This window comes from Patella vulgata, chromosome 8, assembly GCF_932274485.2.
Source record: "Patella vulgata chromosome 8, xgPatVulg1.2, whole genome shotgun sequence".
In the NCBI taxonomy this organism is placed as follows: domain Eukaryota; kingdom Metazoa; phylum Mollusca; class Gastropoda; family Patellidae; genus Patella; species Patella vulgata.
In genome coordinates this window covers 6,357,897-6,372,850 of record NC_065886.2, presented here as the reverse complement: position 1 = coordinate 6,372,850, position 14,954 = coordinate 6,357,897, and the positions used below count along the sequence as shown (strand labels likewise).

The 14,954-nt window shown below is 35.4% G+C and overlaps 1 protein-coding gene across 2 annotated transcripts in view; it reads right to left on the bottom strand.

Annotated features, from left to right (window-relative positions):
* Positions 1-432: 432 nt before the first annotated feature.
* The window catches only part of LOC126829670 (WD repeat-containing protein 17), a 41,882-nt gene continuing 27,360 nt past the window's right edge, over positions 433-14,954 (bottom strand). For both annotated transcript variants that reach the window (XM_050559687.1, XM_050559688.1), the window contains exons 17-27: positions 13,890-13,954; positions 13,225-13,464; positions 12,302-12,401; positions 11,762-11,898; positions 10,397-10,508; positions 9,611-9,749; positions 8,545-8,647; positions 7,511-7,612; positions 6,875-6,973; positions 5,934-6,102; positions 433-4,015 (exon numbers count right to left, since the gene is read on the bottom strand). In XM_050559687.1, coding sequence (XP_050415644.1) covers positions 3,896-4,015; positions 5,934-6,102; positions 6,875-6,973; positions 7,511-7,612; positions 8,545-8,647; positions 9,611-9,749; positions 10,397-10,508; positions 11,762-11,898; positions 12,302-12,401; positions 13,225-13,464; positions 13,890-13,954 — 1,386 coding nt within the window. In that variant the 3' untranslated portion in view covers positions 433-3,895. The remainder of the gene's footprint in view (positions 4,016-5,933; positions 6,103-6,874; positions 6,974-7,510; positions 7,613-8,544; positions 8,648-9,610; positions 9,750-10,396; positions 10,509-11,761; positions 11,899-12,301; positions 12,402-13,224; positions 13,465-13,889; positions 13,955-14,954) is intronic.

Here is a 14,954-nt window from a genome sequence, read left to right as displayed (position 1 = left end):
TCGCTAGATCACCCAACCCAATCGCTAGTTCACCCAACCCCCTCGCTAGATCACCCAACCCCCTCGCTAGATCACCCACCCCCCTCGCTAGATCACCCACCCCCCTCGCTAGATCACCCAACCCAATCGCTAGTTCACCCAACCCCCTCGCTAGATCACCCAACCCCCTCGCTAGATCACCCACCCCCCTCGCTAGTTCACCCAACTCCCTCGCTAGATCACCCAACTCCCTCGCTAGATCACCCAACCCCCTCGCTAGTTCACCCAACCCCCTCGCTAGATCACCCAACCCCCTCGTTAGATTACCCAACCCCCTTTCTTCTCTCACTTTGATCCTGTCTTTTTGTCAATTCCTGTTTCACAACACAAGATTCTTTTCTCGTATGGTTTTAAAACCTGTTCGGTCACAAAATAAAATAAAAGAATATTTAATGAAATGGATGGATTATTTATTATTAGGTAACAATTTCTATAAATATATATGATATAGTAACAAATAATATATACACATAAACAAAATGCAAAGATAACACTAACATAAACAAAGATACCACTCTAATATACACATAAGCTAAGATAACACTCTAATATGCACATAAACAAAGATAACACTCTAATATACACATAAGCTAAGATAACACTTACATAAACAAAGACAACACTCTAATATACACATAAGCTAAGATAACACTCTAATATGCACATAAACAAAGAAAACACTCTAATATACACATAAAACAAAGATAACACTAATATGTGGCAAGTTATATACAGTAATATACACATAAAAAAAGATAACATTATAACATATGTGGCTCAATCATAAATAGTAAGTTGACCCTTAAATATGTTGGATGACATGGAGGGGTTTAAGGTACCATTTCTCTGAACCAAATGGGCTAATGCATATTCTATACACCGTGTTATGAGCGAAATTTCTTTTACATACACACCAATGTGTATATGGAACCATTGTCTTTTAGTCTCATCCAAAGCATTACACCCTGTTCCTTGTCAGGCTCTCTGTCCTGCACCACTGACAAGGGGAAACCACACTGTTAATATGATGATTTGAGTCTACACTCTACTGTTGAATATGTTCGATGATCAATACAATAACATCGTTCTTGTGCTTTCTCGGACGACTAGAGGACCCTGCTCGAATTGTGGCTCAGTGATAAACATACTAGTAATCTTTAAATGGTATTTAGCGATTGTACTTAATATAATACAACACAGCGTTTCTACACGATTTCACTGGTCGTTATCAAGCATAATTCCAAACAGTAACTGTATTCCACAGAATTTTATTTCTTGTAAGAGTTGTCTACCCTTGAATATGTTTGATAATTAAATACAATAACATCATGATTATATATACATGTATATAAAATAAAAACTTATAACAATATTACTCTGATCATCATCATAATCTCTAAACGTATATAAAACATAAAATACTATACCCCTATCTTACATTAACATATACATGGTCTGGCTTACAAGGTTTTACATTGTCAAACTTTATAGAAATCAAAATTATTCATCTGGATTGAAAATGGAGGGGCTTATTCACTAAAACTTTAACTAAAATAATGTAATGATTTAGAATTTGCTTAGACTGACAGTTCAAATCTTTGTACAGCAGGCCTACTAAATTTGAGTTTCTGTTATTCAGGAACACCTGTTAAAATTGTTCTTTTTATTTCTTCCCAAAAAAGACTGATTTAATAAAAGCTTTTAGTTCCAAATTTTTCCATTTTTCCATTTTGAACAAAACATCTTTCATGTGATTCAAGTGCATAAAAATAAAATCTATTTTTTTTAAAGAATTTGTCAGGCAACCCCTGATGTAACGTCTAGATATAACAAATTGGACATGAATATAACAAATCATAAACCAGTATAATATCAATAAATGACATGGCACATATTATCACCATCATCACCATCATCATCATCATCATCATCATCACCATCATAATAATAATAATTTTCTAGAGCGCTGAACATTCAGTCAGTTTGACTGCTCTGTGGCGCTTTACAGAGAATATAACGTAGACAACAAGCATAGGTAAAACAAAATTATCAGATATACACAAAATATTATATAAATTTAATTTTGATAATTAATTTGAAAATATTCTATTTTTAAACGCTTTGTGAAAGTTGATATATTGGGGCTATTCTGTACAGTTTTTGGTATTTTATTTCACTCTTTTGGACCAGGTGAACGCTGTTTCTCCAAGCTTGGATTTACGAAAAGTACAAATTAACTAATTACTATTTGATGAACGTAAAGTTCTAGCTGGAACATATCGTATTAATAAATCTGTCCGTCAAGGTCTAACAAGCTGATCCAAACGAACAGATAGAGAGAGTTTAACAGCCACTCGTCACAAACTAGGTCATATCGGTATTAACATTTGGTTCAATTTTATTTCAATAATTTGCATGCGCATAGGGGGTCTTTAGCAATGCGAGGAGATCAGACGACCTGGAGAAAACGCATGACTTTGGACAGGCCATCCTACCCCTGACTAAGGTAAACAACGTTGGAAAAACCTTGGGGAACTATCTTGACTAACATTGGGATCGACCATGGGAACTCCGAGATATTAAGCTAGCCCCACTTCCAGTCGCTTCGACGTGGCTCCATTACATAAAATAAACCAAGTAAATCCATAAAGTTGTGTGTTTTCTTTCAATAACTCGCTTGCGCGTAGGGGTCTTTAGCAGTGGACCCAGAGAAAACCCACGCGGTTGGACAGGCGACCCTACTCCTTGTCAGGTACAACCGGGGATTCGAAACCACGCCAGTTGACTCAATGACTGGTTTTATGATACAGTGTGCACGTGCTAACCATTCGGCCATCCAACCCTCCAACAGGTAACAGAATGTATTTATTATTGTACAGATGCCCTATATACATTTTGAAACAAGTTATAAAAACTTCTACAAACAGATTTCAACAAGTCGTTGCCATTCAAGTTACGCCCACATTTTGCAAGAGATGGACAGAGAACAAATTAAAAAAGCGATTTTTCATACAATCAGGGGTCATTATGCAGGAAGTTATGGTGCGATATGTGCCGATATCAAAACGAACCAAGAACTTTGGGATATCAAACTATATTTCAAGTTTCGTCCTGTAGAGTGTCCACAAACAAAACATGAACGGAACTCATGGACGGACAGGAGCGCGGTCATATGTTTACAGGAAAATGTGGACGTATAAAAACAAAAAATACACAAATCCTATAAATATATCAAAATGATTCGCATTCTTTGATTTGGCTCAAAAATAAAATCAGTGAATTGATTTTTTTGTTCAAAATTTTTATGTTCACCAAGACGGTGATAAGAAATGTTAATTTTTTGGGGTTAGGGTGGCAATCTGTCTTCGTTCAAAATTTTGCAAACACAAATAAAAGCCAATGTTAAAATAGAAGACAAAAAAACCCCAAATAAACTTCCTCAACATAAATTTAACTGTTATAGAAATAGCTACATCACAAATTAAAATAACTGAACCAAATCAACCGAATTCAAAATATTTAATTTAAAACCCAAATCAAAAAGAGGGATAGCTCCTTTAAATGAAGTGTGAAACGTGCGTGTTGATGACGGAAAGTGTTTAATTAAAATATTTATAATGATGTAAATATATCTGTGCTAGAAAGGGTTGAGTTTAACCCAGGCCCGTAACTAAGGGGGGGGGGGCACAGGGGGGCTATAGATATACATATTCCGGCAATTTTACAGCACCCGAGAACACTTCTGAGCTAGTAACGACCCTGGTCCTAATGGTAAAGATGCTGGAAAGGGTTGAGTCTAACCCCTGGTGGTAAAGATGCTAGAAGGGGCTGAGTTTAACCCCTGGTAGTAAAGATGCTAGAAAGGGTTGAGTCTAACCCCTGATAGTAAAGGTGAGAAGGGGTTGACTTTAGCCCACATGATGGCTTCGTTAATGGACATGGCTGTTTTACCATCTTCTAGAAAATAGGCTAAACCCTGAAAAAAAAAAAAAAAAAATGAAAATCCTGAGGAACTTTATCGACCTATACTTCGATCGAACTACGGACATGCTGGTTATTGATCTAACATCTTATACACTGAGACACCATGGCCAAAGGAAAGATTACAAGACAAGGGAAATAACTCCATAAATATAACATGCATCCAGACACTACCTAATAAAACACTCTGTATAGATTGATCTGTCAAATTTTGATATTAGCTAAAATTGTCCAAAATAGTCAAAATTTGTTGATTTTTCAAGTTGTGTCCAGCCTCTATTTAGTCATTTATATAGGTAAATCAAACTTTTAACTTTTAACTTGCTTTTTTCCATACTCAATTTATCACCCATATCTGGTCTTAGAAAATCAAATTCTCAAAATCTATGAGAGGAAATGGTCTCGTCTTTGGAATACGATTAGTGCTATAGCTACTGTGTGCAATGAGGTGATTTTTTCAAAGTGTTTTTTATACATTTGGACATTTTATTGTACAAAATCTTTTTAGTAGTGTGGGTGTGGGATGCATAATGTTCTTTATTAACATTCAAATAGTAAAATATATGCCTTATTTCACTCTTTAATGCCTATAATATATGTTATTCCAAATCACAAATAGTTGGTTTCAATAAAATTGTTGAAGATTTGGCTTTTCTAACATACCAATCCAATATGGCCACCATTTACATGGCAACAAATTAACATTTTGTGCTCAAATTATCAAATCTGATTTGGGACATCATATACTAAAACTGCACTAAATGGTAAGTTTCTGTTATCAATGGGCCTGCTTGATTTGTCCGCCGATAGGTGAGCCGGTTTCTACTACGGCATAAGCCGGTCAGGTTACCGTATCGAAGCAAATCAAGTAACCCGGCTGATAAACAATATGGCGTCGGATAATGCTATAATATTAAACCGGTTACATGACATGTTTTAATCAAAAACAGTATTCTTGAAAGTGCCCGCAAAATAAGCAGAAAATTATTATTAGTAATATTACTGAGAAAAAATAAATGACATATGAACTTCTGGTTTTACGAAGCTCAAATTCAACTTCAAAACATTTGGTTTAATTTTAACCCTTTAAAATTAGTGTTTTGTCAACTTCCGGTGAAATCAAGTGACCTTGTGCAAAAACTGCCGAACTGTGGTCAGCCGTTGTGGTCAGCCGTTATGCGCCGGTATTGACAAATCAAGAAGGGCCAATGTAAAATTCTTAGGTAGTGTCCTGCCTTATATACATTGAAACAATTTAATTATTGTTGGCTATTGTTGCACATGGATGTGAGTAAAATGCTGCCAAAGTCACTCGTACAGAACCAAGGACAATCATGTAATTAAAAGAGAAAGCCAAAATGATTTTTCATAAATTGTAAAACATTTAAAACAGAACCAATCTGGTTATAACACAGATCCTATTTCCCTTCGTTTTTTATAGTTCAAAATTTCGTTTAATTGTCTTTACTACACTAGGATCTGAAAGAGCTGTTATATTACGGGCATTCTGGTTGAAGTGAGGGATTAGCCAATGAAACGGTCTGTTACGGCGAGTTCTTGGCGTGCGTTTCAAGGAACTGTGGGTAAACCACTAGAAACGTCAATACCTGATGTCATAGGGTCAAAAGCCCCTCATATGACCCCTGACTCGTGCTTTCAGCACAACCGGTCAGATCTTCATGTAGTAGAGGCCATTAAAAGTATAAAAAAATGAAACGAAATATAGATGTGTGTTTTAATCAAATTGAAACAAAACACAACACAAGGCATATATGGATATAACTACTTCTCTATTATTCAATAACAACGTTTCATAACTCTTACAGGTAGTTAGTTATATCCATATATACCTTGTATTGTGTTTTAAATAGTTAATGATACTTATGGATAATTTAAAGAATTGTAAAACATACCAGAATTCTTTTTTCTGTAAGACAAGATATATGAACATCAGAATGTGATGGTAGTTGTGAACTGGCCACGCAATCTGGTCCAAATGATATAATACTTGTCTTCTTGCCTGCCTTTCGCCAGAAATCATGATATATAGATTTCTCTTCTGATGTATTCTCTTCTGTTGTCCTAGAAACCACAATAAAATATACAAATAAACAACCAATCAGTGAGTGATTCATCCAGTTGTCCTAGAAACAACAACAAAATAAACAACCAATCAGTGAGTGATTCATCCAGTTGTCCTAGAAACAACAATAAAATAAACAACCAATCAGTGAGTGATTCATCCAGTTGTCCTAGAAACAACAACAAAATAAACAACCAATCAGTGAGTGATTCATCCAGTTGTCCTAGAAACAACAACAAAATAAACAACCAATGAGTGAGTGATTCATCCAGTGCTATATAATGGTATATATCTGTGTAATCCAGTGGTGTAATGTGTCATAAATTCAGTCACCGAGTCAAACGTCCTCTCTTCTCTACCAGCTCATCTCTTCCCACCCCTCCATACTCTCTCTCCTCTGCCTGCTCCTTCTCTCCCCTCCACTCTTTTCCCCTGTCTCTTCCCCCTCCCATCCTCTCTGCCCTACCCTGCCCTCCACTCTTTCCCCTATCTCTCACTCTTTCCACCCCATACTCTCGGCCCTACCCTGCCCTCCACTCTTTCCCCTATCTCTCACTCTTTCCACCCCATACTCTCGGCCCTTTCCCTCCTCCTCTCTCTCCCCCTCTCTCTCCCCCCCGCCTCCCTTCCCTCCTGTCTTCTCTCCCGTGGTTTTGTGTTGACTAAGGCCAGGAGTTAAGTTGATTTAAAAACAACACCTATATACAGATCACAAAATATTATAACTTATATTACAGCTTGTAGTATCCAATATCAGATGGAATATTTTACCTTTTTTTGTGAGCATGATAATACGTCTTCCACACCTCTAATTCAGAGAAGACACGTGAATCTGTAAGAGGTACATCAACATTCTTCTGTAGACAATATCTAAAATAAAATAATTATTATTTACAGTAAATGTATTAATTAACAGAAGAGACTTTTTACCGAGGATGGGGTACCTTCACGAGGTAACTCACAGGGTTTCTTGGTATACATGTAAGTAAAGTTCACAAACCTGGTAGAAGTAAAGTGCATTTACCAGGTACAAGTAAGCAAAGTGTATTTACCTGGTACAAATAAGCAAAGTGTATTTACCTGGTATAAGTAAGTAAGGTGTAAAGTGTGTTTACCTGGCATAAGTAAATGTATTTAACAGGTATAAGTAAGTAAAGTGTATTTACCTGGTACAAGTAAAGTGTATTTACCAGGTATAAATCAGTAAAGTGTATTTACCTGGTATAAGTAAGTAAAGTGTATTTACCTGGTATAAGTAAGTAAAGTGCATTGACCTGGTACAAGTAAAGTGTATTTACCTGGTACAAATAAGTAAAGCGTATTTACCTGGGTACAAGTAAAGTGTATTTACCTGGTATAAGTAAGTAAAGTGTGTTTACCTGGTATAAGTAAGTAAAGTGTATTTACCTGGTATAATTAAGTAAAGATGCTACAATAGAATGATAACCTTGTCTAACGGCCTCTAATGCTCCAATATAACAACTTAATGTTAATAATTCATCCTTCATTCTACAACAAACAGATATTTTATAATAATCAGTACTGTGAAAGTCTAAAAAGAACAGCTGTCCCAATCTGATTAAAATAAAGATCTTTATTTCGTTTCGTTTCTTTATACTTTCTGTGTTTTTATCAGATTGCATCCGTCTAAAAATGGTTCAATTCCATTCCATATTTACATTTCACATGATGAATTTAACATTTCACAAAATATTCTGCAGACAATCTCAATAAGCCAGTGCCACCTATAATGTTATTATGTTGGGTCTTTTGTTAATCCAACTGAATTTAAGTTGGGAGATTGTCTACTATTGATATTTGTTTCCTTTAGTTAAAGGGGCATTATTAAAGATTAGATAAAGAGATAATAGTTCTCGCTATAATAGTTCAAAAATAGATGATGAAAAGGGAAAATGCTGAAACAATCACAGTCAAATTACTTCACTCTGAGCCAAGCTATCAGCGATACACTATTGGACTAGCCTCGATTGTGATTATTACCGTTGTTATGATAATAAACAAAGACTGAATTATCCATTTTTACGGTTAGCCAAATCCACAACAAAACTTAGCCAAATCCACAAAATCTTGCAGGCTAACGATGTCAACAAGAGTTGATTATGGTCTGGTTAAGTTAATTAATGTCTAATTAATAATTTATCTAACATTTCAGACCTAAAGAAAGACCTGCAATAGGTAGATTTAGCTCTTCCATAATGCCTGTTCAACTAAATGCTACATAGTCAATGTGAAAATATTTTATCATGGATCAACTCATTAAGAATTAAACATTATCTGAAAAATGACCGTCAAAATGTTGCTCCTATAAAATTCAGAATTGTAGGATTGTATCACGGACATTATATATACTGGTGACACACCTGAAGAACACACGGTCAGCCAACTACTTTGATCATGTGACTATAAAGAGAAATACTTACTGGCTACATTGATGTTGATGTAATTTTTCTGTTTGTATACAACTTATTAACTGTAACATGTCTTTAATATCATTACACTGCCAGTTGTTGTTACTCATCTTATCTACAAATATATACATAAATATTCATGACCTTAGTATACATAAATATTCATGACCTTAGTATACATGAATATTCATGACCTTAGTATACATAAATATTCATGACCTTAGTATACATGAATATTCATGACCTTAGTATACATGAATATTCATGACCTTAGTATACATAAATATTCATGACCTTAGTATACATAAATATTCATGACCTTAGTATACATAAATATTCATGACCTTAGTATACATGAATATTCATGACCTTAGTATACATGAATATTCATGACCTTAGTATACATAAATATTCATGACCTTAGTATACATGAATATTCATGACCTTAGTATACATAAATATTCATGACCTTAGTATACATAAATATTCATGACCTTAGTATACATGAATATCCATGACCTTAGTTAATGTTACTAATTTTATCTACAAAAGAGAGAGAAATGATGTTTAAGGTTCAATCGACATTCTCTTTGTCACGTACAACCTGGGAATCAAAACCACGCCAGTTGATCACTCAATGACAGAAAGAGAAATAGGGTTTAACGTCCACTCAACACAAATTAAGTCATTTGCCAGGTTCCTGTTAAGGAAATTTGATAATTGACAATGCATGATGCCATCATCGTCTCTAAATTACATAGGCATACACACACATTGAGAGAAATCCAACACCCCGTTTGATGTCAATTTTTATAATGAATTAATAGGATCACATTGTGATTCAATTTCATTGATGCAAAGCATTAATTGTGATATCACATATGTCTATATCATTATCTCGCACTTTGAATGCCAATCCCATCTGATGACAAAGGACAAAGGAAAGAATAAAGCAAACGACCGTTAAAAAGTGTTCTTTTACAAATTTGTTTATGTAGCTGAGCAGGGGGGAGTGGGGGAAGGGGAGGGGTTGGACACTCCCAAAACTCCTTCTGGGTCCGCCCCTGTATAGGCCTACCTTTGATATAAATGAGTCCTAGATTTAAACCAGTTTCTGGTGCTGTTGATAATAAATAATATTTAACACTCTCTAATAGATCTGTTGATTGTAGTTCTCTCCCCTTGACCAGACACTCATCCATACTCGGTAATCCGGCCTGAAAATTACAACATAACTTGACAAAATTATACAGTCCCAACAAATCTGAAAATTACATATTAGACAACTCAACCCTAATCAACCCCTACCTTGCGCCTGATCCGGACAAAAAGACTGATTCAAACTATTGGGATACTCGATTGAACATTCAGGAATTAATTCATTCACTTCCAAAAATAGTGTCAATCGAGTGAAAATGAGAATTTCAGAGTACAACGCCTGTGCTGAGTTAATAAAAAATATCTCAACCAATCATGAGAGCTGAAAAATATTTGTTACTTCAAATACGTCACGTTTCTACTCACACCACCTCAGCTGTCGGAGCTGTCAGAACTGTGACATGGGTGAATTCCATATCACTTGATTGTAATTCTGTCCATTCGGAACAGTCCGGACTGACAATCGAGCACCCCCCTATGTCATATTTGAATAAAGTATATTACCATCAATTGTTTTAATGGCATTAGTAATTGTATTCCATAGAAATGTGACTTGTATATTTTACCATCGATCCTAAAGAGGATAAAAACAGACTAATGTGGATTGTCCTCGCCCACCCCCCACCCACCAATTGCAAAAGTGAAGCTGTAAACCTAGATTAAAAATAAAGAGCTAATTTTTCTACCAGGTAAATTGGACACTTACCTTCGTATGTAATGAATTAATCTCATCCATACTGGCAGCACATCTAATACACACATACACTATAGATCTATCACAGTTAGACATTGTTTTTAACATATCAATAGCTAAATCCCTGAAAATATATACAATGTGTATAACTTTATAAAACAGAATACAAAATTTTCAGATTAACATATTATAATTTACAAAAGATGTATGAGAAAAGTGTTGGCATGCACCTTATGTCCTAAAGGACAGCAGAAAAAATTTTCAACACTTGCGTCCAAATGGCGTATAGATATCTTATCACCCGCCCATCTGCCCAACAGAGTAAGAAAATGTTGACATATTTGCGTTCATGAATCAACATCTAATTATATTATTTTCTATCCGTGGTTTCCTTGTACCCACCGACCAAGTTCCGAGAGGTAATTTGTTTGGATAAGAGACAAGAGAGAGAGAGTGAGAATGGGGTTTAACGTCCACTCGACACAAACTAGGTCACTTCGGGACTAACATATGGTTCAATTTTATTTCAATAATTCGCTTTGCACGTAGGGGTCTTTAACAATGGAGGGAAACCGTAGGACGCGGTGAAAACACACGAGGTTAGACAGGCGACCCTACTCCTTGTCAGTACAACTGGGGAATCTTGTTTGGATGCAAGTGTTTGAAATTGTTTGGAAATCTAACTGAACACAGTATATACAGATGTCAGGATCCATAGAAATTTAAAAATTGTCTTTAAGCATCCGTGAGTGTAAAAGGTAACAGTTTTATATTTCTTGTACATTTGATGAATATAATCGGTACACCTATCATTAAACATGCATTATGCAAGAGCTAAATCTACCTATTGCTGGTCTTTCTTTAGGCCTGAAATGTTATCTAAATTATTAATTAGACATTAATTAACTGATCCAGGCCTTAATCAACTCTCGATGGCATCAGATTTCTCCGATATTAAATAGATTAGAATGGTTCAGTGATACTTTGATTTAATCAAATATGGAGGACCGAGACTTAGCTTCGATCAACCAGTACGGTGGTTGAAATTATTGCACACGTCTGTCAAACCTTCAAAGGCTTATATCTTCGCTTGCAATAGAGTAATTTGAATGAAATTTTCAAATTATTCATTTTACATCATCTACTTTCGAACTATTATAGCAAGAATGGCTAGTTCTTTATCTAAATCTTACATAATGTATCTTTAAGAATGTCCATGTTAGGGTTTAACAGAGATTTATGTGAAAAATGGCGGCACCAAGTCCTAATATGGGAAATCTGACTAAACAGAGTGGAAAGAAGATTAGGAACCACTGTGTTACAAGATAACGGTTTTAAATTTCTCGTACGTTTGATGAATTTAAATTTGAAACATACCATTTTCCTAGTCGTTCACATCTTGTAGATAATAACTGTACAGCGTAATCTACGTATTGTACAACATCACCTAAAACTATACCAACACTGACAGCTAATTCTAACTCATGGCCTCGTATTAACGTTGACATGGCATTCTACAAAATAACATATCTATTAATTATTATCAAAATAATGAAAAGTTAAGCCAAGTAAGCGATGGAGAACTGCAAAATGCATGAACCGACCCATCACTGACTACAAAATAACACATAAAGAAAAGTAAAGTCGACTTTATAATTAGTAGTAATGCTGATAGGATCTTCTTGGACATGGGGAGAGAGTGAGAGATCTTCTTGGACATGGGGAGAGCGGGGGAGAGCGGGGGAGAGCTAGAGAAAGAGCGCGAGAGAGAGCGAGAGAAAGAGAGAGAGATAGAGAGAGTCCAGACAAAACCCATGAGGTTCGGCAGGGAACCCTATTCCTTAGTCACATACAAGTGTGGGGGTTGAAATCATGCCACTTAATGACACAGTTATATCACTCAATGAATCAACGAACCTGATTATTGCCAACAGCTAAATGACAACAAGCAGCTAATGTTGGTGAACCACTTCTATAATATTGTTCACCTAAATTCTCCATTGATTTTATCACAAGTCTAAAATAAACAAACAAACAAATTATGACCTAAATAAACATAACAAACAAAATACAAAATTTGACATACATAAACAAAGAAAATTATCATTTTCTATTCAGTCATTTAGAAAACAGGGTGTGCACAACTCAGAACACTTACACTGTAACCCAGGTATCATTTAAAGATACATTATGGGAGATTTGATAACGAGTTGGTAGTTCTCACTATAATAGTTAAAAACTAGATAACTTAAAGGCAATTTGCTGAAAATTTCAGTCAAATTGATCCACTGTGAACCGAAAACTAAGCGAATGAAATTTCTGCCTAGCCTCGGTCATCATTACTAAAGTCAGTACGAAAAATAGCATAGTCTCGATTATCCATTTAATCGCTTAATCGAGAAGGAAAGTTATGCAGTAAATCGGCTCACAATCCACTTAAGATCGCAGGCTAGCTATGCCATCTAGAGTTGATTATAGTCTAGATAAGTTAATTAATGTCTAATTAATAATTTAGATAACATATCAGGACTAAAGAAAGACCTGTAATAGACAGATTTAGCTCTTGCATAATATATGTTTAATCTTGCGTAATTAACCCGGATTTCTATCACATTCATTCAATATCAAATCGTTTGAAAATTTGTAAAAATTATCTAAAATCAACAAAGATCATCTAATTTGTACTTGTGTCCAGATTAAAGCTGACTGATTCATTTTGCTAATGAGTGTCCATTGTTGTCTCAATAACAGACCTTATGATACAACACACACACGCTAACCATTCGGCCATCCAGCCACCCGACACTTAACAGTTTTTAAGTTGTGTAACAGATACTTACTGCATGGCATCTGAAGATGTCGGACTCTCTTCCGTACAGCCATTAATATACGATGACTCGTTGGTGGACGAAGTAATTTCTGGTGGGTACGAACCCTCAGCAGCAGCTTGCGCCGTTAATATGGCGTCTGATAATTGTCCTCGTTTTGTAAAATATTTCACTAATTGTTTATAATTACCGAGAGCTACACAATACGAAACACAAGATTCAGAATCTTTCTTCACTAAATAATCCGAATACCTGAAATAATATAGAATGATTACACTATTTTGCCAGATTACACTATTTTGCCTATACCGTTTTGTTTTTTTTAGGACTTCGAATTTTGTCTAATGGTTTGGATTGTTCGCACTTGGTTTTATTTTATTTTATAGAATGAAATGAAATGAAATGGGGTTTAACTCCTACTTTTCTGCACCAACTGGGCTAATGAAGATGTGTATACGTTATACAGTGTGTATATAGCTATGAGGGAAATTTTGCCTGGACAGTCCCGCTATGGCCTAAGCTTTGTTTCGAATTCAAACTGTCAAGGGTCTTTTATGTACGTGCACACCAACGTGTACACATAGATCTCATTTTTTGTCTTATCTGAACACCTTTGGCACTGTTCCTTGCCAGGCCCTACTAATATTTACCTTTGTAAAGAGATTTCCAATATTTACCTTTGTGAAAGAGATTTCCAATATTTCATGGATACACCAGGTGCCACAGATAAAGCTTTTTCCCACTAAAACAAATAATTCAAATAAAAATTAGTTTTATTATGGAATTAAAATGACTACCGTTATATGTTTGGTGTTTAAAGACAGTATTGAGATAAGAAGTAAGATAAGATCTTTAATAAGACTGCAAATTCCTTAAAGATTAGATAAAGAGCTGGCAGTTCTTGCTATAATAGTTAGAAAATAGATTATGAAAAGGGAATATGTTGAAAATTTCAGTCAAACTACTTCACTCTACAGAACAGTATAGCATTGATTGTCATTGGTACCGTTATTACGATAATAAACAAAGTCTTTATTATCCATTTTAATGTTAAATCATAAACTGTAAAACATATTTAATTCTATTGAAAATCGGAGCCATTGGATTGCAATTGAGAGTTGATTATGGTCTTGTCATGTTAACAGATATCTAATCTGGCCTTCGACACTATTCCTTTAATTTCATATATATTTCTTATACAGTGGACTCTGTCACATCCGATCTCTGATCACTCCGGATTGCTGTGACATCTGGTATGATTTTCATGTCCCGATTTATTTCCTTATTACTTCAGCCCAAAAATCGCTGGTAAATCCGAATTCTGTATGTTCCGGATTCCGAAATCAATCAGCCGTCCTGTCACATAATTTCCATTGAAACGACACCGTACAATCCGTACTTCAAATGGTGGGTGTGAAGCATCCAATTATCGGTGAGATTAAAACACAATGGGTGTGAAGCCAGAAAAGATTAACAAGTAATCACCAATCAATTATCGGTGAGATTAAAACTCGCAAGAGCCGGTCTGTGTTGATTACTTTGATCGGTAAAGCAGTTAACCCGAGATGTTTTAAGGGAGTGGACAAGATCAACCTGCCAGTCAATTGGTCGGCCAATCGCAAAGCTTGGATGACAGGTGCCGTTTACTTTGATTGGCTTGAAAAACTGGACATAGAACGACAGATTATAAATGAACACGTAACAGAGTGGACAATTGACCGAAGACGGGGACGATGATAAAT